The sequence below is a fragment of the Aythya ferina genome, assembly GCF_964211825.1.
Source record: "Aythya ferina genome assembly, chromosome: 5".
Lineage (NCBI taxonomy): Eukaryota > Metazoa > Chordata > Aves > Anseriformes > Anatidae > Aythya > Aythya ferina.
In genome coordinates this window covers 25507618-25535285 of record NC_140301.1, presented here as the reverse complement: position 1 = coordinate 25535285, position 27668 = coordinate 25507618, and the positions used below count along the sequence as shown (strand labels likewise).

General features: G+C 37.0%; 1 protein-coding gene across 5 annotated transcripts in view; it reads right to left on the bottom strand.

The window, feature by feature from the left end:
* Positions 1 to 27007, bottom strand: part of LOC311438217 (uncharacterized protein) — a 182614-nt gene extending 155607 nt beyond the window's left edge. For 3 of the 5 annotated variants that reach the window (XR_014694012.1, XR_014694014.1, XM_084522374.1), the window contains exons 1-2: positions 26870 to 27007; positions 25728 to 25784 (exon numbers count right to left, since the gene is read on the bottom strand). Coding sequence is in view for 1 of the 5 variants with exons in the window: in XM_084522374.1 (XP_084378500.1) it covers positions 25728 to 25773 (46 nt within the window). In the remaining 4 variants the exon portion in view is untranslated. Of the gene's footprint in view, positions 1 to 25669; positions 25785 to 26869 lie in introns of all 5 variants that reach the window. The other 2 variants (XR_014694011.1, XR_014694013.1) reach the window with 2 other exon arrangements.
* Between the last annotated feature and the right edge of the window lie 661 nt (positions 27008 to 27668).

The window sequence follows — 27668 nt, the reverse complement described above, 5'->3', positions numbered from 1 at the left end:
TAGGCTTTTGAACTTTCTAGTATGCCAAGGCATGAAACCTGCTATCACAAGTAGGGGTAAATATTTACTCCAGTCCCATGGGGAGCGACATAAGGGGTGCACCTCATCCATTCATGCAGTTGCAGAAGGGCTGCTACATATCAGTGTAAGGGTGACAGTGACTCCTAATGCTTCTTCAGCCCAGGGCATCCCTAAGAAACACAGCCCTTAGGCAGGATACCGGCCTTTCACCCCCTCCAGTTCAGCAGCACATCCTGCACCTGGCACATGAAGGGGGCAAGAGACAACAGAGTCATGCTTACAGTCAGTTCAATCTGAGAAGAAGAAAGTGTGAAGGAGAGAGGTTAACATCACCTATTAGAGTGTACAAAATATCAGTGAGCCAGTATTTTGCAGGTTATGACAATCTGTGCATTCCTGTGTACAGATGACAGGGTGCAGACCGAGCAGTGAAAGACAAAGGTTTTAGTCATCAATTGGCTCCATTAACTACAAAGCACCTACAGCCCAGCTGTTGTGCAATGCTCACCATTCTCATCCTGCTTCACAACTGCAACACACAGAATGAGAATTCATGGTTGTAAACAATAACAAGAAAAATATTTTTTAATTCTTAACACACCCGATGTCTAAGCATTGACAGGGTCTGTCAGTGGAGCAGGGTATGCACACAGCCACACACCCAAGGAAGGGGAACCACGAGTGAGTAGCTAGAGCACTTTGCTCTGCCCTGCCACTGACCCTGGCTGCAATCAGGGCACACCACACTTTAAACAAGGAGCAACGGGGGTGAAGTGAAAGCAGTTCAGCTCCTCTGCAGCTACAGGTCATTTCTGAGCAAAAACTCTTTTGAGAAAAGACTGCCAATTTAGGTGAATTATGTGTGGTGGCTTTGTGATGCAGATTACTGTCCATGAGGGAGTGGGATTAAAACACTGAACTCATTGTGTATGCACATATAGATTATGCAATAAAGTTAACTATAAATTAAGAGATATATACTGTCATAAAAACTGTCTCAATAAGACCATTAAAACTGTATAGTAGCTGCATTTTAGATTTAGACTGTGGGTCCAAGTTTTTATTTATCTTGTCTACTGAAACTGCACTCCATATGCGACTCTTCCAGGATTTTGGAGATACAGTGAGAAGCTTAGAAACAGCACTCTATTCTAAAATGAAGCAGAGGTGTCTCTCAACCAGCTGTGTCTCTGTTCATCAGTTTCAAATCCTTTTTTCCCCCTCAAACATCAGAAAAAATATCAAAATATAGGAAAAGGAGTTGGGCTGGGTTGTTAGTTCTGATGAACTGAAGTGAATCTGAACACCATTAAATATCTCTAGGTTCGTTTTTGGGTGAAGATTAATTTTTAATGGTTATCTTTGGCTTAATAAGATGTCACACTACAATTTCTGAAACTTTATTCCATTTAGATATTGTGATAGCTCACCATCAGAAAGCCATATGATGCTGAAAAATGCAGGACCAATATTGAAAAGAATTCCTTCAAAATCTATCAAAATAAATTAAAATATTAAAGTAAATTAAATAAAATTTAAAAATGGACTCTAAAGAGTTACAGAGAAGCTAGACTCCAGTACTGTACTCTGTGTCCCTAACTGTGCTTCAATAACAGCCTGCAACCTCAGAAAAATTTTTAAAAGTCATTTTAAAATACTCTGCAGTATGCGACTTGTCTACTCTAAATAGAAAGACCACTGAACAAGAGTTGAAATGAGCAATTCTATCAAAAACATAGATTTTGACATCAGCTAATGTAAGTCCTTCAGAAGTAAGATTCCCCTTCTTTTTTGTTTGTTGTAACAGGCTGACTACTGTGCAACATCTCACTACTTGCCATTCTTTGGGGAATAGACGTGAAGACTCCTCTGCCTTAACACTGCCCAGGGAAAAGTTCAGTTGCCCAAGGAGAGTTCTGAAGGTCAGAAAAGCCATGGCAAGGCCGCATGCAATGGATCTTTGTATACACCACACATGATGCAAGTTAAGATAAGCAATGACCTGCTTTGTTGTTTCAGGATTATTTTACCTGCTTCTTGTAGAAACAAAGAACAATTTAAAGGAGTAAAACATTTAAATTATTATCAAGCATCTTAAGTTACCATAAAAAGAACCAGGTAGATATGACACCACATAAAAACAGGGCAGGGCAGCTGTTCTTTTAATGTCTGATCTGGTTTGTGGGTAGCAAACTCTTCTGCCTACTCTGAATTTTTCAGTTTCTTTTTATTATTTCAAAGTCTACCTTTATAGCTCTCAGGCTTATTCTGCACTATTGAAGCATCCCACTTGCAACCTCAACCACAGAAGACACAAACCACATTAGCAGAAAGTGGTTATTTATGTTTGCTATAGATAAGATGCTCCCTTTATCTATGGATCCTCCTGTTTCTTTGCCAAAAAAATCTGTCAAGTCTGTCAAGTGTGGGCCAACTGTGGGCAAACTTTCTGTGCTTCCTAGTCTGATTTGAAAAGATTCTTCTGCAGAACCCTACCTTCCCATAACAACATTTATTTTATTCTCTCTTTTGGGGCATTCCCATTGACAGCAGTAAATGACTTTTAATCTTCAATTCAGTCATTGATTCTTCATCCCCACAGCACACTGAACACATACTTGGACTGGACATAAGAAAACTTGGTTTAGGGCAGGGTAAGTTATTACCATGGCATTTAGTTATGTTATGCAGGTCAAATGAACTAAGAACTGACATGCTGACAGGTCCCACAGGCAGTCTTCAGTGAAGAATTGCCACCAGATCTGGGTGTTTCTACTGTGTGAAACTGGTATTGGGCTTGACCCTATTTAAAATTTGTGTACTCATCTGTCAGTAAATAAACAATCAAGACTAATAAAATGGGCAAATAACACGGAGATAGGAAAGTGGTAGTTAAAATCCAGGAAAGCCATGGCTAGCAAACAAGATGGTATAGTATGCTAGGTCCCTCCATGCAAAATACTGACATAACTAAAAGCAAAGCTATATGCTGAAGAACAATAAATGAATATTCAGAACAAGAAACTAACTGCATGTTGGAAAAAAATGTCTGACTGGGATTGGAGGTTACAAGAGAAAGCCCATGTCCTACCATGGGCTTCCTGAGCATGTAGAAGGGCTTCTACAGTGAGTGGCTGAGCAGTCCCTCTGTGCTCCCAGAACACAACTTTACGAGGCTGCATTGCCATGTGATAGCAGAGTCCGTGTTGTACCTGAATGGTTCAGGCTCTCAGATCAACTCAGCCACCTAGGCTGAAGCTGATAAAAGCAATGACATCAAAATTGTGTTTCTATGAATAATTTTACATGAGAGAATGAGCAAAGGGACTTAGTGGCAGAATAAATTAGTATAGTATCCACTTATTGTTAAAGAAATACTGCAATACAAATCCTAGCTTAGGTCACATTGAACATGAGTTTTGATGTCTTTTGCTGATTCTTATTTTTCCATTTGAAAGACCCAGATAGGAACAGCAATGGCATCACAGGTCACAAGCTACATGCTTTTCAGGGACCCATCTTCTTGCAATGCCTGTCTGTATCCAAGTCTACAGGTCTCATAAACAGCACATTGGGATGTTATATTTTTAAAATAACAATGAAGGAAACTCTGAACAATTAACCCTGAGGGAAATATGTCATGTTAATGGTAAGCATATTTTTCATCACTCCATCAAACAAAAAATTTAGAAAAAAACATAGTGACTTTCTTCCCCAGAGAATATGAAAATTGTAGCATGACACTGTAACAACATGCAAACTAAGCACATTCTTAAGAAATGAGGCTCAGCTCCCATGTTGCACACTGCCTCGCTGGACAGAAAGGCCACACATGGCTAGTTCTACTCAGAAGTATTTGGCATTGGCTCGCATGGCTATGGGCATTTTAAGAACCCACATAATTAGACAACAGTGAGCTCTACTCTGCCACAGAAACTCCGAACTTTTATTCAAACTTTGTTATCTCTGAAGCATTTTAGAGGTCTCAGGTGGGTCAGAGCACAGTGACCACACAGTAGTGTGGGACCTCACCAGCATGCTGGAAGAGCGCTATTCACCATGGTCATTATTAGGTAGCTCTGAAGTGGGAGTATTAGACTGAACCAAAAATAAACAAAATAAATGCATTGACTGGGAAAACAGAAAGATAAGTTCCCCAGGGAACTGGACGGGTACCTCAAAGATGTCTGTTCTGGGTTAACACCTAAAAGGAGGTTTTTGTGGGGTCCACAAACTAAGCCCTGCCACTGTCTTCATATGGTTCAGTAAAACATGTAATGAATCAGGACCCCAATGAGTAGTGCTAGAGCAGATGCAGGATCAGGCCCACTCAAATACAACATTGTATAAGTAAGAAACATAATATATTTTTTGTTTGTTTGTTGCACCCACCTATTTCATGCACTCTTTAAATATCGCAGAAACATACGCAAAGTTACGCAGTATTTTTTCTGCGTAAAAACACACAACTGCAAAACTCACACCTAATAGTTTCCTTGAAGTCACTGTTGTTGACTTCATGAAAGGTGTTTACTTAAAAAAAAAAAAAAAAAAAAAAAAAAGTTGGTTTGGTTTTGTTGTGATAAGTGTTTCCTTTCAGATTTGGAGATTTTTACTGGTGATTCAACACATACAGTGTTGAAAAAGGAGTCAGGCTGTGGTTTGTAATAAAGCTGAGAAAGGAAGGAGGGAATACAATAAAACAGAAACTTGTAACGTTATTCTCTAAGGGGGAAATTGGTTTTATGTATTAAGACAGGCTTATAAATATGCTAAAATTAAATTTAGCATAAACATGTATCATTCATCCAATATAGTGTAATGTAATTTTAAAAATATAGAAAAAATAAATGGAAATACATCAATTTAATTTGCTCTTTTTCTTTATGACTGAAAACACACAAATAGGAAATTTATACAATAGTCACCACATTTCTTTACCTGTTGTTTCAAAGGCAATTTCATTTTCAGTTGTAATTGTTTTAAATGGCTTTTACAGCAACACAACCACAGGCTATTGCCACTTGTCTTATGGAAACACCCCACTTTCACAACTCTCTGAACCATAAGGCCATGTGAGTGTTGTAATTTCTGAGTAGCAGGCCAAGCATATGTTTTTATACAATTGGATAGTAATGGTTTGGGTGTGATCTGAGACAATGCCAGATTAGTTGGAAACAATATCTAAAAGCTTGGAAATACTGAACTCTGAAATACATTGTGCTTGATATTTGGAAAAGAATATCTGTATATATATTTTTTGCCACTTTTCTCATGACAGTAAATAAAAATAAAAAGAATATAGAAACCCTGTGTCCACTCGTTTTTCTCAAGACAAGAAGCTATACCTTAAGCAAGCAAGCACCGTGCCCTGCAAAGGAAGGAAAATAGTTCAAAGGCTACAGTCAGCTGAAAAGGAGGCTAAAGGTCTGTGCACAATTGCTCCCTGACATTTCTGCATGTAATTACCATCTGTCTATTTTAGACAGACACCTATCTCGCTGTTTTTGCATTCAGTCACCCCATTTGCATGCACGCTTATGGTAATTGCAAGTGTAAATATAGTGGGTAAATTGACCTCAGGCCTTCATTTTTATTTTTACTTTTTAAAAAATGTAGTCCACATTTATAACAGCACAGTTGGATTTACCAGTCCAAGATTCTGCTCCTCATAAATATATTTGGGTTTTTATTTCATTCTAAATATTCAGAAGTGAAGGAAAGGAGAGGGGAGAACAGCTGTAAGTAAGAATAAAGACATGTTTGAAGGAGCAGGCAGAGTTTAGGATAAAAAATATAGTGACAATATTGTGATTTACAGATCAAACATTCCAGCCAGAAGCTCTGTAGGAAAGCAAGATATAGTACGGTTCCAAATAACAGGATAGCTCTTCAGCTGATGCAATTCAGCAAACCTCTACTGGAAACAATGAAGTTATGCTGATTTACACTGGCTTGAGCTCTTACTCAATATGTTTATAGCTTAATGGCTCAATATTAATCTAAAAATCAGAAAAATAACAACTTGTCATTTATTTAACCCCAGCATGATGGAAGGTTAAACTAAATACAGAAAGCCCATAACAAATAGCAGGGACATTCTAAGGTCACCAAATGAAGGCTGTCGTTTTTGTATTCAGGCCAATGATAAAAGAGTTTTTAAATGTTTGGACATTCAATCTATGTAGTGCCACAACCTGAACATACCCCTTTGCCAAACACAGGCTCACTAAATCCTCTTGGAATGTTGTTTACCTCTGAATAAATCAAATTTGACAGCATAGGTTAACTTTACAGATTCATTTTTCAATCACAAGTGATTGATATTTCTTACAGAAAGAAAGCTACAGAATTCTTACTACGATACTGACTATTGGAAGTCATATTGTTCTTGGGTGTCATATGGAAATCCAAGCCATTTTTCAAGTACTTTGTTTCAGAGTCATCTACCCTCTCTGTGAGAACACAGTAGTGAGTGTACTCAAATGGGGATAACCTAGCAGAGATAGTTTATCAATTATTTTAAGTCAGTGTCTGTCTCCCAGAGGCTGAACAGGCTGTACTGTGCATTTTTCAGCAGTGGGCCAGTACTAAAATCTTACATCCATTATCCAGGCTTATGTCACACAACAATAAAGAACAGGCTATTGCAAGAAATGGAATGAAAGCTGATATATGGGAAGGTTTATTATTAGTTGATTAAAAACAAATCATAACAAAATAGGGAAGGGAGCTTGAAGCAATCTCTATCATTTGATTATGAAAAAAACCTTTTGGAAAGGCCAGAAAATAATTTTAAAAAAATCTTAAGTTTAAAAATTTCTATGTATATCTTACTCCCATAATTAACAAATAAATATGCATATGAAATATGATGTCAGCAAGAATGTTCATATATTGCATTACTTGTTTGTTCAGCTGAATCTGCTATTTTGGCTACTAGCTGCTTAATTGTTATATGTAATATTGCTTAAGGCTATCTGATATGGGTGTCTATGAAAAAAAATGATTGTAATTCACTTTTATTATTATAATGACCTTGGTCTATGACAGGACTGAATTAAATATCAGTAAGAATTTACACAATTCACCATGCTCACATTTATGCCACTTAACATTCAGTGTTTAACTGAAGCACCTAAGTCAGGTGGATGGATTTAGATGCACATTTGTCCCGAGGCTCTCTGTACTGTCAATGAAGACTGATAGGCACTGCCAAAAGGCAACTCAGGCCTAAGATGAATGGAATTACCCTTTGGGGTGCTTGCTTCCTTCATTTTCCATAGAAGGTACCTATGATAAGTACATTTCTACTCTCAGTGCTTCTGCTGAGTGTTTTACAGTTATCTTGGAAAGTACATTATATACACATTCTGGGGAACAGGTATCTTAGGTATCTTGTACTTTTTTTTTTTAATATTTAATATTATAATATTATGTAAGAACACTAAGATTTCGTGGTTGTAAAGTCAACATCTAGTTGACAAAAAAAATAATAATAATAATCCAATGTTCAAATCAACAGCCTCACATAGAATTTTCCCTGTGTCTCATAACTATGTAGTCTGTAAGTGCAACATCAGCTAATTTCTCGAGTCATCTATCTAGGTACTCATCAATCTTTATTTTTTTAATCTAGTCTAAAGCTATTGTCATATGGTCCCAGATACCTTCATTACAGATGGGCAAATAACTAATTTGAGAAATTTACTTTCTACCTACTCATATATTACAAACAGACTCTTAAGAAATCTTAAGGCTCTTCTTCTGGGGATCTGCTTTTCTGGGGAAGCAGGAAGGGGACTGATAAGTATCAAGTACTCTTAAGTTGTTATTCATTCAGAGCAGCTAGAGTGCATGTTTGTTTCTTTAGATTATAGATGTAAATCCTAGAGATGTCAACTAAAGTATCTCCCCTGGTTTGCTGAGTAAACCTCCTTCACTGAGTAATCCACCAATTGTTGGGTAAAGCAGTCTCAGACTGAGAAACCATTCATCTGCTGAGTGAATGTTGTACTCACTATACTACTGTATAAAGAGAACCACTACCTCCACTACTCTCATCATTTTTAAAGGAAAAAAAAAATAATCCTCATTTACTTCTTTGGAAGTAGAGGCCTAGGCACCTATCTTCAGAAAGGATGCAGTGCTGTGGGTCTCAAAAAAAAAAACCACCACTCTTTGCCTTGAAAAGACACTCTCAGGAGAGTGGCTTCAGACTAGACCCAAGCATTTCTGGAGTGAGTTTAAAGCTTTTGTCTGTTCCACTTACATGCTTTTTTTGAGATTCTCACTTGAAACCTCTTACAGGGCATCTTAAGTACGTCAATTGCACAGTCTTCTAGGCTAAGCCTTGAACTAAGAACTTGAGTTTGGTATCACAGCTCCTATTTTTTTAATTATTTGGATTGAACATAAATAATACTATCAGGATGAGAAAATCATTGAGACATCACCTGCTGGTTAGTGGCTGCGAGAGCACACTACAGAAGCACTGCTCTCTTACCGTCTCGTCATCTGGACACCTTTGCTACCAGCTACTAACAGAGAAAGGATTCCAAACCCAGTGTCCCCACCTGCATTAGCAAGTAGAGTGACCAAATAAAAATAGATCTGTGCAGCAAAACAGTCCTTGCCAAGTACCCACTGCATATACTAACCTTGTATTAGATGAGTTTGCATCAGTTATCCCTATCACACTGACATGGACTTACTACCCATTAGCAATTCAAGTGGATTAAAAGTACTTATGGAACACATCTTTTGGTTTGGCACCAGCTCGGAGTCCAGCCGGCATGCTCAGAAACCATGCCAATGTCTGAACTAAAACCAGATCAGAGGGAACTACTGGGATATTCACATGCTCCTTAGCCAAAATAAAATGCTAATTGACATATACCCAGTGTGTCATTGCACATTTGTTTTCTGCAAAGCTGGTATCCTACAACATATACATAATTTTGCCTGTTTAGTTTCAGTATTAGAATTCTTGTTGTACTAGGAGATTATAAATAAATTTAGTTTCCACAGATGGAATACAAACTAAAAGATCTGGCAATACCCAGGGATTTATTTTTATTTTTATTTTTATTTTGTAATATTTGTAGGAAATAACCAAAATGAAGAGTATCTTCTTGCCAGAATTTAAAAAAATCATTACAGTTACTGCTACATGCAGTAAATTTATGCTCAGTAGCCCTGTCCCCATTTCAAACACCATATACATTCTGAAATCCTGATCATATGGAAAGACTATTCAGTACTCTTTTGCTTTTCCAAAAGGATTGCCTATGGAGTCTCCTCTTTAAGGAGGAATGACCTAATAGGAGGATGTAGGATGGTCCTAGACAGAAGTAATTAAAGAAGTAGGTAAGACAGGGTATTTAAAACACACATTTTTTTAATGTTTTGTAATACAAGAGAAACAAATAAGTAAGAACAGACTTTTCTTTCCACTTTGTATTCAAAATTTGGATTTCAAAATCTGCTATGAAGTATTTTAGGATACACAATTCACGTCAGACACTTCGGAGGTCAATTTTTGATAATCTAAGTTATTTTCACTTGAACATCCAGTTATCATTTTCAAGTAGTGCTGTTCTAAACAGACTAATGCAGACTTCAAACAGGGCTGCAAAGTAAAGACTTTCCTCTAGTTTTATTTTCATGTAAGAGTAAGACAAGTATTTTACAATTGACTTAGAAGGAAAACAAACAAGCAAGAAGAACACAACTTTGAAAGATACACACCAATTCTAGTTCCTATGGTTCTCAGCTGGATGTATTGGAGAGTTGTAGAGTTGGATAGGCATTTTTTCTTTTTTTAACATTTCTCCACACTAGTACACTAAAGGAAGAATTCAAGACTTTCCAAGGACTTGCAAGGAAAGAAAGACAAAGAAGGAAGAAAAATGTGGAGGAAAGGACCACCAAGTTCCAAATACCAGTAAGACAGTATCCTTTATAGACATGCAGGATGTGATAGTTGTGGGTTCGTTTTTGATTAACCTAAGGCTCCCATTTCCAGAAAATGAGCTTTCTCCACTCCAAGAGTTGGACTCAATGATCCTTACGGGTCCCTTCCAACTAGGGATATTCTATGATTCTATGATTTAACTACCCAGCTGTATATCTGAGTAGGATGAAGATTTTCCAATTACATCAGTTCTGTAAAAATTTATATTGTTACACATACGTAGGTAGCTGACCCAGTCAGACTAATCAAGATCAAGGTCTTTAATTTAGGTCTTGCATCTACCAGAGAAACTACACAAGCATGCAATTGTTTGCAATGTTGTGAGTTGTTCTAACCTAGCAAATCTTTTCATTAAAAATAAATAAATAAATAAATAAATAATAGTAATAAAAAAATAAAGATCTTATATTAGCAGCTATTGGCTTCTATTTAGTAGCCTTACTTTTTCCATAACTTTTTTTAGTAAAAGCTGCCATTATTTATTAACTCCCTTAATTTAGGGAAGCAGCTGCAGAAATGATTGTACTTCACAGAAATTTCCCTCCTTCTGGCTGCCTTCAATAAAGAGGTGCTGAAGAAAGTGATTACATCTAACAACCGGAGTTAGATCTAAACAGAAGAGTTAGCTGTTATGACCCAGCCATGCATAAAAAGCAAAGAAGAATGTTTAGTGCAAAGTTCAGAGTTTAACAGATGTGCAGTCATCAACTCCAGCCAGCTCTCACTTCTGCCTAACATAGACCCCACAACCAAATCCAGTAATTGATACAACACCTGACAAGGGAACTGCCCTTATTTTTGCTCAGGATTCCTGACACAGTTATTTAACCATTCACACATATATCCATCCACCTTTCTACCTTTTACTGGTAACCTCCTTTCTCAAACTCTCCCCTTCTCTCACCCTAAACAGCTGCAGTATGTAATGTATGCTATCATTTTCTTATAAATTGTTCCTAAAATTACCATAATGAAAATATTGTTATGCATTTTATCTTCTATTTACAATAATCTTACATAATAATAATTGTATTTTGCTCTGCTGTAAGGACTTTAAATATTTGGATATATTCAAAATTTAATTGAGGGCCACAACATCCTCATTCCTCTCAGGAAGTCAGCTGTTGTTGAGCAAAAGATAAGCAGAACTGATCTGGTCTGATGCAAAGCTTTTCAGACCTACTGAAGCCCTGGCAACAATCTCATTACCCTCAACATAGCCAGGATTTCACCCTTAATGTTAATCTGAAACTTTCTTCAACAACTAAATCGCTTTGTTTGTGAAACAAAAAGGTCTCCATAACAAAATGACTTGTCTTGTAAGCTTTCCAGTACTTCTAGATAAAAAGCAAACACCAATGAGATAAAAGATAATAACAAAAGATAACAACTGAGTGGTGCCCAGTGACAGGACAAGAGGGAACTGGCACAAACTGAAAGACAGGAGGGTCCATCTGAATGTCATGAAACACTTATTTTGCTGTGAGGGTGACTGAGCATTGGAACAGGTTGCCCAGAGAGGATGTGCACGTATCTTCCTCTTTGGAGACCCTCAAAGGCTCTCTGGATGTGATCCTGGGCAACCTGCTCTAGGTGGCCCTGCTTCAGCAGGTGGTTGGACCAAATGACTCCAAGAGGTCCCCGCCAACCTCAGCCATTCTGTGGCTCTCTAACAGTTTCCCAACAGACTTAGAGTAGGTACCCCAACTAAATGCTATTATTACTTTCTAACCAAATACAACTGATCAAATTTTTACTTGGACCTTGTGATGAAAAGGTGCCTGCAATAAGCCTATAGAAGGAGATTAATAAAGCAAGGTAATCACAGCCTCCTGAAGTACCTCCTAAGACATCAGCCAGCAATGGCTATTTCCCTCCAATCCAATTCATAAAGGAGTATTTCCGAAAGATATCATAATTCCTTGCATTTGCACAAGTTTCCTGTAGGACAGATTTCCAGTGACCTTAGCCAGAGGCTGTAATTATTCATTACATAAAGACCCCTTTTCAGTGCTCAAGAAAGTGAGGAGCAGCTTCATACTATCTAGATGACAGTTCAAGATGAGCAATATTAACTTTAAATAGCAAATTAATCTTTTTATAGACCATGCTTAATCCTTGGGCAGAACCTTACAGTTATTAGCACCACCTGGTGCAGTATGCATAAAATTCATTGCCACTGGTGAGAAAGACCAAAGCTTATACTAAATTTCAATTCCACTTAAGGTTTCAAATAAGGATTTAAATGGAATTTGGGGACGTGGAGTGAAAGGGGTGGCTAAGCTAGTCATTTGCCAGGGTGGTGCACTTGCTGTGAACTCATTGTGTGTTCTAACTCAACTGCAGACCTAAATAGGCAAAGTAATAGAGTATGTCTTTTATTAATTATATAAATAAATTCTGACTGCAGTGTCATATTTAAAAATTATATGTAACACAGATGATTAAATATATAAAAAACAACAAAAAGGACAATGCCGTATTAGGTCATCTATCTTACATGCCTTGCCCGATCACATGAAACTCAGCTAAAAATACTTCAACATTTTTTGCAGGCATTACAATGATGAGGATTAAAAAAACAATAACAAAAAGCAGAGCTTTGTCTCAATGATTTTTCTAGACCTGAGACACCCACAAACATGCAAAACTGAAAAAAAATAAATAATAAATTCTTTTTCTTATTGATTTGGTCAGTTGGTAAAAAGGGTATGACAGTAAGGGGAATGTACAGTACATGTGTTTTGATCTTTCTTAAGGTTGTAATAGAGAGGTTATACATTTCATCTGAGCTGACAGCAGTTTGAAATGTTATAGATAGGCTTCCCGAGCACAACCATTATTTACTGTTTGACTGTAATGTCAGTCTTTTTCTGCTTTTTCAATATTGTTTGCACTTTGCCTTTGTGAAAAGGGTCTTGATTGAACCATACAAGGGGAGATATTTCTATCTTTCCATGGGATCAATGAAGATGTGTTTACAGGTCCAGGACACAGTGTACACACCACAATAATGGATTTTAGTCTGTTTGTTGACTGAAAGCTCCTTTTCTTTGTACCTTGTCAATCTTGCATCTATTACTTGATTGCAACATAAAAGGCTATTTGGACAAGCTCTGAAACAACAACTGTATCAATCTGACTGAAGTGGTTACCTGCACTAAGTATGCTGCCTTTAGCAAGATAAATCACTTAAAACTTGAAATCATGCAGGACTTTATTTGCTTCTCCATCTGTCATCTCCACTGAGTGCGGTTTTCTTTAAAATATTTTATTGAAATGGTAGCAATCAACATGTGATTGCAATAACAAAAATTAACCCCCCCACTAAGCTTTTATTTTATAGTTCTGAACATAAGCAGAAACTGTACATGCAAATCATTGCCCCAGCACATATCTTTTCCATCAGTGATCTCTTCTACCCTGCTATGACCAACGCATTATTTAGTCAAGATGACTGTCCTTGGCTTCTACTCCTCAAATTGTATCATGGTGTCCATTAGAGGAGAACACTCTTTCCTTACCCCTCTAGCTAAGTGATATACTTGTATCCTAAAGCATCTGATCTCATTACACTTATTGAGTCTTGAAAAAATGCATGCATTCATAATCCCAATAGAAGTATTCATCCCCTAAAACAAAATACAGCTAAACTGTTTGATTCAATGACCTCCAACAGCAGCAAACTCCACAGGGTGACAGCATGAGGCATAAACTCTGTCAGAGTGCTTATGCTGTTGCACAGAAAAATAAAACAAAAGACTCTGGTTTGTAAATGTCACAACGATTCTGAAAGGACTCGTGACACCTCAGGGAACATCAGCCAACAGAGGTTTCCCTAGAAGTTTTCCCTAGACTCCCACCAGAGGTAACTGCTGAGGTAACTGAGGTAACTGAGAGGTTGCAGGGGCAAACACTATAATTACAGCAGCAGGGATAGCAGAGACAGAGACTCAGAGTTCAACAATAGCTGTAATCAGCACTGAAACTGATTTTTTTTTTCCTCTGTTTTGTGCTAACTAGAGCCAGCAGTGGGAGCACCTGATCCTCCTAACTCAACAGCTCTCCAGTTCCAGGGGTCCACATGTGTGCAGCCGGTCTGCCACATACTGTAGGACACATGAGAGGAAAAATTACTGCTTTTATTTCACAATTGACTTTCAAGACATGCATTAACTTTGGTTCAAGTACGCAGTATTACTTGTAGCAGACCATAGCAGCTCTACAGAATTGACTGTGCTTTGCTAGGCAGCCAAATACCAAAGGTAATACCAAAAAGAAGCACCAACACAAAAGTTGACACAGCTCTGAAAACTACCCAGCAGAAATGATGTCCTCTTAACAAGGCTCTGTCATTTGAAACATATCACAGACCACAGAATACTGATTCATTTTTTTCTAACCATAGTGGTCATTTCTAAAATTATCATTACTAGAAGCAGCTATTTCTCATTCAGAGTAGAAGAACAATAGTTTGATTGACCTGCACTCTGTTATTCCCTGGTAGCAAGCACAGGAACAAGAAAAGGACAGCAAACACCTGTTTCAAAATAATTTCCTATACAGCAGTGATTGGACTGCTATCAGGGGAAAATGTTGCCATCTCAGTGCTATCACACTGGAAAGCTTCACTGGCAGTAACATTTTTAGTAACACAGCTCTTCAAGCTAAAATGTAGCTTGAAAATTCTTTCTAAATTGCATAAGGCTGTGCCTGTTTTACTCTCCTTTGTTCATAGTTGCTCATGAAAGTCACAAGTAATTAACTTTTATCTGAATGAGTCATGGTTCTAAAAGCTTGTGCTTTTTAAAAGACCATGGCAATGAGTTCAAAAAGAACTGAGAGATATCAGCATGTAACAAACTCAGAAATATTATTTTCACACACATTTCATGTGCTACTTCTGAAGATGCTTTTGCTCTTTGGCCCTTACATTTCTAAGGCTCAGTAAAATAAGCTCCATCATAATTTTAGAAAACATTTGTGTGGTTAGTCAGTGATGACAGTCCTCTTGCCTCTGCAGAAATCAAGCAGAAAACTAAAGGCAGCAAATGTTTTTGGGAGCAGTGAGCAGCATTACATATAACAAAAGACTCTTAGGCCATCTTACACTCTTTTCTGTGTTAACCTACAATACTTAAGTAAACCGCTTCTGTACCTACATGGAGTTTCAAGTATTTCTCTTTGGTATAAGGCAATTATAGAAATGGTGACATGGTTCAACAGGTCTGCATGCACACCTAGCAGACAGGCCTAAGAGGTTGCTCTTAAATTGATTTGTAATCGTGTGGCCAACAAGCTAGCCAAACTCCACACAACTCTGAACAAAAATGCATTAACTGCAGTCTGCTGAATCCTAAAAACCTTTAAGAAGTTTTATAGAACTATTAGTTTTAAAAGTACTAGAAAATTAATTGTAGAGCTGTATTTCCAATTCCTGTAAGTACCTTTGTTTCAGTCTCGATACCATGTAATTTATCACATTAGTCACTGTAATATGGGGCATATGATGCAGCTTGAAGAAAGAGAATGAATAAACGAAGTACATTTCTGTCTTATCCTGTTTTCACTGTCTAAAAAGGAAGTTTCTAAAGATAGAGGAGGAGAGCAGCAGGAGCACTAGTAAAGGATGGAAGCTGTAACAAATCAGTATTCCATTTACAACACCAGGCAGCGAACAGCTTTCTGTGAAGCACAGTATGCAGAGAAACAGTTAAGAAACCTCATTTTGTTGTATGAAGAGAAGGAAGACAAAGAAAATATTCACTGAATGTATATAATAATATATATATTACAACGCCTTGCAATTGCTGATACTATGATAGCCAAAAATCCCTGAACAGGATGAGCTGCTACAAGATGTTTTATAAAACCTCTGAAAAGATCCGAGTTGTGAAAGGCTTACAACACAAGTCAGTGGCGGGCTCTCAGTGCCAGCAATTTAGGTTCATGTAACCAGTTTATGCTGCCACTTCAAATGGTGTTGAACTGAACCTTTTAAATAGGAAAAGCAAGAATGAAGAACTTCAATTCCAACCACATTAAAAGGACATGATACCTAGTGCTGTTTTCTCATAAAATTGTTATAAATTCAGCATCCAGAGCAACTTAAAAGCACTTTCTACCTGTGAACTAATTTGTAAACATCGGGGACATAGCATATTTTCCCCTTAAAGGCACACTGTGTATTCCAGTCAAGTCAATGGAAGCTTCCCTGTTTTTTTGTCTTAAACTGACTTTCCACTTGACAGTCTCATGTCACCTCAATGCTGCTTCTTCTGTCAATCTCGGTTTTTCTCAGCCACAAGTAGATGGAAAAGAAAAATTGTCCACATATGTTGCTTTCAAAGCTTGACACAGAGAGTATTTGTGTAGCTACTGCACAAATGCTCAAGCCTTAGCTGTTTAATTCCCACTAATACACCTGATCACAACAGACTGGCAAACCCTGATCTATGCATGATCTACATGTTGTGTTATGTACACTGAGAAAATAAACATCATTTTCCTATATTTACACATGCATATCAGTGTCATGCACTGGCTGAGACTGGCTGTGCCAACTTCTGCCCGAGTCAAAGATTTTACACTCTCACTAGTGACAGTAAAGTTTAAATATAGAGAGTGACGGTACCACAGAAATTCAGAAATTTGAGAGGAGAAAAAAAATCTAAGAGGACATGAACAAACATCTCCTGTGTGCCAGCAGCAGAAATAAGAATATTTTTGAGTCCAGGTATTTTTCATGAGAAAGAAGTGTTTGCCTTACAGATCCTGGTGTCTCAGATGACATAGCCTGACATCATTTGTCGTGTACCAATTTCTCCACTGAAAACTATCACTTATCCTTAACAGAATTTTTCAAAACCTTTACAGTATAATTTCAAGTGTGTTCATTTAACAGCCCTCTAGGTACGGTGTGGCAAAAAATAATTTTGCTTGCCTAATTCATTTAATATTAGGAAAGTCTGATTTGGGAATGAAGTCTGATCTTTCCTCAAGTTGCTTGAAAGACAGAAGGAAATGGCTTACAAGTTAGATCTGATCAGTAGGTTCAGGCTAAATTTCACTACAAATGGGACCATAACCATTTGGAAACTCAATTTTCTTATTGTTTAGCAGATACAAAGATAGGTATTTCATAACAGTGTTGGTTAAAAAGGAAAATTTCACCCTAGTGCTGAAATTCTGCCACTTTTTAAATGAAACGTGCAAAATTTACAACATAGTGATATTAAAATTTGTTTTTTGAAAGACAATATATTAAATTAAAAATCTTCCTTTAGAAATCAAAGATGGTTTTCATTAAGAAATGTCACAATAAATTTGCAGTGCCCCTGTCACAAGCAAATGCATACTCTTGCCACTCCCCCTGAAAGAAATGAGAGTCAGAAGTTCTGATGTGTGTGAACACCTAATTACTACATCATAATGCAAATAAGAGCATGAAAGTAGTCTCACATTCAAACTTGACTTTTGTGAGATATCTGGATAGTTTAAAATTAGGTGTATCTTATGTGTTTTGTTGATTCTTAATATTAAGAATCATAGAAAGATGCACTTTGGTATTATAAAACAAGGCCAAAAAATAATCATTTAAGTTTTGCACTGTTCTCAGTACTGTGACTCAACAGTCCTCTACCTGACTCCACTCTAATACAAAAATAGATTTTGAATGCCAATGTGACCTAAGCAGAACTTTTTGCACTTACGTAAATGTTCCAGTCCTATAAGCCTCTGCTCAGATGTAGCCCAGCTCTGGCTCCAAGTTTTCTATTGATATGTCATATGTTAAAGGTTGTATAAGTAGCTGTAGTGCTATCACTTTTATGCACACCAGAAGCACCACAGTTTGATATCACCGATTTTCATGCAGAAGGCTGGCATTCCTCTGTCTGGGTCCCTGAGGAACATGTATGATGTATACATGAGGATCATGTATGATGTGCGTGATACAGATTACCCAAGCAGTGGTATTAAACTCTCTTATTTATTCAGCTATTAATTTTTAACACCGCATTGTTCTAGTGGCAGAGCACTAATCTAAGTGGAAAAGGCTGAATGCTCTGCATCTGAGAAGAAATGAACACACCTCTTCCATGTGCCAGCATAGCATCCAGTCATAAAGGCTTCCTTTGGTTCTGAAAGGCCAGTATACTCCCCATCCTCATGCTGAAGCTGTTCTGCTCAGAAAAATTCAAGGATCAACCTTCAAGTGACAACATCGATGTCTAAAAACACCCTTCTAATTACAGCAATCTCAGGACAGCTGTCAAAAAAACAGTTTGCTTTCAACTCAACAGGAATCCCATAACTAGTCAACTAGTATTACTAGGCTTCATGAACAACACGCCTACCCATCTTTCATCCCATTTGTGAGGGAAAGAAGAAAAAGAGCCTGCTCCATTTCTGTAAACTAGAGTATTCAGTTCTGTCTTCAGGAAAGGATCTTCAGCTGTGGACTTTGTACAACCATCTATTATCAGGCCTCATCAAGACCTGGAAAGGTGTCATACTTAAATTATTTTCTGTTTTAGGGCTGATGCAATGTTTAGTGGTGAGGTAAAGTTTCTTATGTAATGGCTTAAAGTCACCATATAACAGAGAGACTTCCATGAACAGTCTTAGTGTTTATGAACTTGGTAAATTTGATCAAAATAATATCTGTGGAATTATCTTCCTGATCAAGGACTTCTCAAGCATCATAATTTTATGTTACAGAATCATTGTTTATATTTATAGGTATTATAGGCATTTGTACAATCAGAACATACATGTTATATGAATTTAACGTATGCATAAATAAACATGTATGCTTAAACATTTTCTTAGTGGAAGTGATAATGAAATACTACAGCTGATTAAATCAGTCAGGTAAATTGTCCCTACAAATATAGAAGGAAGTACTGCAAATATTTCCCAGATTTCCTTATCCTGAGAAGTTGGTTATCTTGTTAATTCAGGCAGGTATTAACTATCCAATAAATTCAGCATATCCCTAGTTGTAAGCTGTCAGGATGTGACATAACATCCTATAACATGATGCTACATGGTACATAATGCCTTAAATTAAAAAGAAAATGAAAGCAAGACATTTCTTTCAGAGAAATAGTAGGTAGCTAATCTGAATATTTGGGGTAATTGGCTCTAGGAAGAGAGAGAGAGAGATCATTATTTCAGGTTCCCTAGTGAGTGTTAATTAGTCATATTGCTTCATTGTTTGACAAAGAGAACATTGCTCGTACTGCTAAATCTATAATGACACATAGGCTTTTGCAGCACAGGTATTTTAAACTACCTTGACTGACTGACAGGTGGGTATTTCTATGTGTGCTCACAGAGTCAAAGTTATGTTGTCTAGAGGCACAAGAGTTTTCTCATACAGATCATGATAAGCTTTATTTTTAAACAGCAGAGAACAAATTGCACTCTGACCATTAAAATTGGAGTCCTCTCTATTTGTAAGCATAAAGGGTACATGCTCGCCTTTGAGAATGAGACTTGAGTGCTACAGTAAGGTAGCTAGCAATCAAGAGCTGCAGGTAAATTACAAGGACTTTGTTGTCACGCTAGCCACCTAAGCCCAACACTGAGGTAGGTTCATGAGTGGTGGTATCACACCTGTCAAACTTTTATTGTTTGGCTTTGACAGCCTGATCTTTAGCACAAAAAACTTAGGTAATAGTATCACAGAAAGAACTGCATTGCTCTCTATATCTTTGAAATTACTACATTTTACAAAGAGAAAGAAGATAAATATTGCCTCTACTCTCTATATGAACCTCAAATTAAGGTGCTTACTCCAAATAACGTTAATTTATTGAAGTCAACAAATAGGTTCAATAGAAAGGAATTAAAGAAACAACTAGAAAAGTATGTGATAGTCTGACATTCCCAGACATGTAAAACATTTTCAAATTGTGCTTCCACCCCCTTGAATCTGAAATCTCTTTCCTCCTAACAATAGGATTACTGATTGCAACAAGACGTGTGGTAACTGTTGAGCATTTGGTTATTGAATTTTTTTTCTTTTATTTCCTTTTTTTTTTTTTAATGAGTAACAGATGACCTAGCTCAGGCACTCAGATACCTGTGATGTATCCAGCTTTGTCTTCTTCAGAATATCTTACTGGTTAGCAGGGAGCATCCTTGTTCAGTTCATTGACTTCTGTGTGCATTCATGTCCTTACTCAAGTGCACTCAACATATAAGCAGTGACAAATTAAAGCTAGACAGATGAAGATCCTGCTGCCAGTTTTGTGCTTTCTTAATTTACTAAGCTTAAACTTACAATGCTTTGAGAGACTACTAATGAATCAATTAGTTTTACCTATCTTGGATGTGTTTTCAGAGGGTAGAGCAATAGCTAAGGATGAGAACAACCTCACTCATTAAGTCATCGATGCCTGTCCAACAGAACAACCGGTTGCCTATCTCTTCCCTTGAACCGTATGAATAATCCTGGCAACAGTTAATGGAGGAGAGCAACCACAACAGTATCTGAATTTCAGTTTGGATCTACACATTTGTCAAGAATAACACTGTGCTAGAAAAGACAGCACCGCTTTTTGTACATTTCAACTTTTCCCTTGCTGCCAGATCTAATTTCACTACTTTTATCTGAAAAATAAAGGTATAAATAGACTTCCACAAAATATAAGATATTCAGACTTTTATATGATAGCAGTGTGGAAAAAGCAAACAAACAAACAAAACAACGTAAATTATAAAGGGTTATGCTCAGTGTGTTGGTGTGACTTTACTGGCTTCAGTGAACAGTGCTCAGTGACTAGAGAATTGGACAAGTACCAAAGTTTCTTTTTTTGACAGAACATTTGATCTCTGTTATCTTAACTACCTCAAAAATGTAATGAAGGTTTGTTTTCACAGCATGTACAGGCCTACAATACTGTGTAAATGCTAAGAATTAACCTGAACACCATTGTTTAGCTTTAAAATGTATGTGTTGCATTTGTATCCACTATATTTAAAGAACGAGGGGATTCTGTCAATGTCTACAACAGAAGCACCATTTATCAGAGCTGATTACACCGTACTTGACATTGAAGGGTATAAAAACTCCACCCATAGTGTAAAGACATACATTAATGAAGAAAAGATGCTACTGATTCATAATGACATTTTAAAAAGGTATTAGGTATGGTAATTGATATGATAATGGTCATCTGTATCCAATCTTGTCCACTTAAACTTCAAAATTTGTCATAAGAATTTTAAATAGCAAGACTCCAGATGTGCTGTGACTAAATTTTTTAGGTCATTCTTCTATGAAAAGAGAATTGGTCCCAGTGTACCCTATTGGACCCTATTCCCCTCTTGGGGCACATGAGAAATCCCTATTATCAACAGAATTATGTATATAAATCAAGAAAGGAAGGTACCTAAAATGGTCTTTTTAAACTATTCTAATGATACCTTGCTTTGCAGCATGTGGCATTTAACATTTTCAAGGCACCACACAGGCATTAACTAATGAATCCTGACAATATTCCTGTGAGGTAAGTGTCTATAATCATCACCATTTACAGGTGGTAAAGCTGACACAGAAGGCCAACTCTGTACATGCGATACAGTAGGGATACATTTAGCCAGATTAGTTAAGTGTCATAAGGAATTTTAAGTAAGTCCTTTCTCCATGTTCACAGCAGAGCTAGTACTGGAACTTGGGGTTTCCTGTCTTCAGCCCTCACGCCCAGCATACAACATATTAACTGATGATTTTAAGTAATTCTGGGCTGCACACTCAACTGCCGTAAGCAACAGCAATTTTTCTGAATCCAACAGTTTTAACTGCTTACACCAGCACTGAACTTAGTCTAAAGACTATCTGAGCAGTTTCACACCAAAACACTTTATGCCTGATTAAAAAGATATGATTTTTTTATTTTTTTTTGGCAGCACCTGGTCTCTTCAGGAACACATGTTTACATTTTGCTGAATTACACAAATATGCTTTTTGGATAGCAGCAGACATATTAATATTGAACTGCAGACAACCACATGTTGGTAATGATCCCATTTTGTGTCTTGGCTCATGGAAAAGAATGTGGAAATACCTTGTTCTGTGGTATTTTTGCTCTGACAGTACTGATACAGTGCCGCAGGCACTCTGAAAATAATAGCATAAGGTTAACTGACAATTGCATGTGTATTTACACCGATAGCCTGATATTATCATATTGTTAAAGAAAGAAAAAATCTGGGGCTAGAATATGCAACTAAATAAATTTCTAGCTGGTGAAAGCAAGTGAAGCTAGAAGAGACATTACGTTCAAATTGTTCATATAGCTCACTTTCTGTATATATGCAATTTCAGAAACCACTGAGAATCCTAGGACGGGCAAAGACACATGGAAAGCTTTAAAAAGCTGTAAAGCATCAGTCCATCAATACCTGGATATCTGCTGCTCCCATGAAACTTAAAAGAAGTTTTCAGCTTTCCATAAATGCACCATCAGGGTAACCAGAAAAAGCAAATGAAGCAATGAAAGATTGATCTAAAAATGGAGAGATTTTGATGGCTGAAATTATCTATAGAGTTTTCTTCAAAACAGTAAGATGTGTTTTCAGGATCTAGAGGAGAGTCTGCAGGACCTAAATGGTAAGGTCTCAAGGAATTCTGCTTGGAGGCCAATTAAAAAATTGTATCATTATGTATCATGCCCCACAAAATGCTCTAATGAGACACCCGAACCAAAACTATCATTCTGGCTTCTTGAAGGCTCCCATCCATGCATTCTTTATTAAGCAGAGAGACAGCTGTTACATTCAATGCAAAGATTCTGAATAAACAGCCTAGCTGTGCCTCTCGCTTGTGCCATACCTTGCAAATCAACTCCCCTCCGTCTGTATCACCTGCACTCCTTTTATGTCTCTTCCTGTGCACACAAGTTTCCATTAAGCTGTACAATTTACTGTAAAACAGCTGCTCCTAAACAGTGCTGAACACTGTTCATACCTACAGAGTTAAACCAGGTTTCTTAATTGTACTTATAAAACATGTCTTACCGTTTTGTTCCATGTAAGGCTTTTGTTATGATTCTGCATGTTCATGAAATTATTGTTTCTCTAAGCTTAGAATTTGCTACCTTTGCTAAGTATATACTTTTTCCCTTTGACTTTGCTGACCTGCCACATAAAATGTCTTGCATCGTATCTGTAAACTAATTACTGTGGAGGTTTTCATTTTTCTTTAGCTTAGAAGGACGAACAAGTTTGACTTACATAATTTTAATGTAGTAAGAAGTTTGTTTCTTGTTTACATAATCAAAATTGAGTATCTTAAAGCATATATTCTGTAACTAGAGATGATTACCTGGAAGTTTAGGTGGCATCGTGGCTTTAGTGTTGATCACTGAAGAATTTAAAGGGTGATTTCTGGGAAAGCACACTATACCTAACCTTTTCACCAACCTGTCTCACTGCCTGACTTTAAATATATTTTTTACTCAATCAATAATTTCTTAGCTGACAAAAACAATTTTCTAAAAGCTGTGGTAGTATGTAGAATCTGTTATACAGCAGTAATTCAACTTGTCATGTTGTCCAATAGAAATATTACCAGAAGGCAATCCACCAGTTTCAGTCACTGTCACCAGAGTTTAAACAACAACATGGCATTTGAGAAACTGGGGGTTGCTATAAAATCTACATTAGCTAGCGGTGGCAACTTTCCATACCATGTCACCTTAGGTGGTGGACCCAGTCAATACCTTTTGAATTGTTTCTTACTGAAAGTAAACGAAATTGTGCAATGCAGAGGACTGAAAAAACTTTCCAGTCCAACGTGCCACTGGCATGTTGAATATGATGCAGTACTGCTATCAGAGCAAACCCTTAACAATTATTAGAGCCTTTAACAAATTATTAGAGCAAAGCCTTTAACAAATATGTACATACATCCCCAGTGAGACATTCTTGCAAGGAGAGGGAAAATAATAGAGCATCTTATGCTCTCCTTGCCTTCCTCCCAATTGGTGAAGCCATCCCCAGTGTCCCCAACCAGTGAGAATGAAGAACTGGAGATGAAGAAAATATAAAGCAGGACTACAGCTGTGTGCCTGAAGGGAGCAGGCAGGGGCTGGTTCAGCCCCTCTGCCACTATCTATGGAGCCAGTGCCATCTTCCACTATAAGCAGCTCATCCTCGGCTAAGACACTGACATGCCACAGTGCTCAGCACTTTCAGGTCTTCTTTGGTGAGCTTGTGTCCAAAGGTTAACACAGCTAACAAAATAGATTTTAACACTAAATATTGTGTGATGTTAACACTGAAAACAAAGGCCAACATAAAAGAAAATTTGTTTCTTCAGTCCCCACAGCATCACTGATTTCTGTGCTTTCCTGCTTTGCATGACAACCGCCTCCCAGCCCAAACAGCATGACCTTTTTAACATTTTGATCTTGTGTATCTAGCACTGATAAAAGAAGTTGTGTAATGCTGACATGCTCCTAGAAATGGTACCTTAGTAGCTAAAACCTAGGGCTCAGACTTTCACTAATTCCTGCTATATTTAACATTGTGCTACCTTATAGTTTTCCTAATAGCCTGCTATTAAGTTAAATGTCATATGCCTACCTCAAACATGCCAAAGACCCAACAGTACTGAAAAAAATATCCCAACAGCAAGGTCACTTGATTCATAAATCATCTTAATTGATGTCAAATTTTCACAGTAACTCCAAATCAAAGGCTTTAACAGGGAGACAGAAGACTTAAAAACAGGGAGAATTCATCCTCTTTGTTTCCCTGACAATACAGTTTGTCTTGCTCAAAACTGTAGTTTATAATCTCTAGACAAAAAATAGTTTCAGATACTTTTCAAGAAACTCATTTATGTATTAAATCTAATTAATTCCTTCAGTGTATGCTTAGTAACTTGTCACTTCTGTGTTTTTCTCTTCAGGATATCATTCTCACTAAACTTTTAATAAAGCTCAACTGTATTTACAGAGATCTGAAAATAAGTAAACTGCAAAGCAGCTATAAGTTACTCAGAGAGGATGTGGAGTCTCTCTCTTTGGAGATCTTTTGGCTTTTCCAGGACATGGTCTAGGTTGTAGGTGCCAATGCTTGACCAGGGGGTTGGACCAGATGACCTCCAGTGGTTCCTTCCAACCTCACCCATTCTGTGAATAACTGTCATTTTAGTCTAAATATGTGACACAAAAAGCAGCACAAATGATCCTAACTGTTATTTTCTAAAGAAAATTGCCTTACCGTTAAAATCTTATTACTGGCTTTTTGTAAGTGGTACCACAACACAGAAAAGTAAGGCAGCTTCCCACCAAAACAATTAGTTTTACCCTTTCAAGTATATTCAAATAAATTTTGTGAGAAATAATTTAAAAAAAATCTTAATCTTTTTCCATTTTTTTCCAAACAGGATTTTTTTATTTATTTTTTTTTCATATTTACAGAACTTTGCAATTTGTGAAATTACACTAATTTGTGAATAGTGGTAGCTGGCTTAAATCAGCACTTTCAAAAGATTCAAATATGCTACCAATGCTACACATATCTTCCCATTTTGCACTTGTCGCAGTAACTCAGGCTCTATCTATTGCACCAAGCAACACAGCACTTCCCTTGATTACTTTTCCTGACTGGTGCTACTGCCTTTTCCAGGAAGGACTACACCTTCTCTCCCACCTCATTGCTGACTTGCTGACACAGAAGAGCGAACCCAGGGACAGAAAACTCCACATACTGTCAAACTCCACATTGCAGTATGCTCCATTAAGATGACATTGCATTCAGGGAAAATCTGAAAGAGATTGTAAATGCAGGATCTTAGCCACCTTGCTGTCCTCTGGAGACACACAGAGCTCAAACAATCCCACACGGCATGCTGCACTGGGCAGCTATTAGCAGGCAGCCCTCCTGTTCTCTTAGTCAAGCCTTTGTCAGCAATTCACATCTGTTCTAGTTCTATGGTATGGAATTACCATAAATTGGTTATTTTCCAAGAAGTAAGCAGGGTATTTTAAGATCACTTAGGTACAGATGTTACAAATGCACTCTTTCCAAGGAAAGAAAGGAGTGGGGCACTTAAGAAAAATGAATTCTTTACGTATTAGCAGAAGATGTCTCTATTAGAGATACACTTTATGGTTATGTGTAAGGCTCTCAAAGGCCATACTTATAGCAAAACAGATTTTACCTGTCTGTTATGAAAGTACATCAGCATGAATCTGATTCAGCTCCTCTTTCATTAGGCTTCTCAGATTTTAGGAACAGTGGTGATTCCCAAAGTGTAATATTAACATTATTGTAAAGGATTTCCAAATAATTCTTTAAATATCTAAGTTGATTTTTTTTTTCTATTCCTGAGATTTTTTTCTATTTCTCCTTTTCATACTTTAGACCTGGCTGCAACTGTTTCTTGCTTTACAATGGCAATCATACATTTTTCTCTCCTATCTCCTTCTCAACCACATGAAGAAATAATAGGAAGCTCTGACAAAATTTTAATTCTTATCATAAAGCCATTTAATGAAAGCTAATGAAAGCATAACAGGGTGCATGTGCTATGCAAGATTAGATTAGAAAATTTCTTAAGAACTGTCATACATTCAGAAGTTGCATTTCTTTCAGAGGAAGGAATACAGAGTTATATCTAACCAAAGGTCATCATTAAGTATTTTCATAAGGGAATATACCTTAGCACCAGCTGTACCTACAAAGAACAGCTCCCTGCTCCCTGTTCATCAACACTTCTCCTCAGCCATAGTTTCTCTTTATTAAATTCAGTAACTTGAAAGCTCCACTTCATTTCCACAAGTTATATTACTTATATTTTCTTTATACTCCAGACTGTCTCCACAAACATAAAAACAAGAGTAAACCTACCTTTGTAGTATTGGTCAGGTTCAATACATCAGAAAAGGCAGGTAAAATTGACACTTTTTAACAAATGAATACATATTTTCTTAAGCAGAAAATATTTTTAAGAAAATAAAGATTCCCTAATGCTGAAAATTGGACATATTTCCCATTTCCTAAGTTTGTAGAATTTCTTCATGTGTTTCATACTCACAGTCTCTATTTAAATATCCAAACTCATCATTCACTCTTGATTAAATATTTGCTCTACTGATAATGCTTTCATGTTGCAATCCAGAACACAGAATTGTTAGGACATGTTTAGGACAAAGTATTTTTAGCACAACTTAATATTGCGGTTTTAAGGCAGTCAAAAACTGCTGAAGAGTTTCAAATCTTTTATCAGACTCACTTAATATAACTACAGAAAGTACATGAACTTTCAGCTGTACAAGCCATTCTTCAGATTCTTCTCTGCCTTATATCTTTTTTTTTTTTTTTTTTCAACTATGTCTATTAAATATTTTACTTTTCCCTGTAATCTTTACTCTCCTCTTTGTAACTTTTGTATCAGTAATACTACTGATAATAGCTCAGGTAACTGCAAATGCTACAGTGGAAAGGCAATACTTGGAAACTGCATTCCAGATTTTTCAGATTCTGCATACAAGTCCTTATAGTTTCAATCATTGGGGGTACTGGTTGTTATACATAATAAAGATACTATTTAATAATTTAGTATTGAAGAAGAATTATTAATTGGAAAAGATACATTAGACACCACTCTTCTCCCAGTATATTAGGGAAGGTATTCAGAACACAAAGT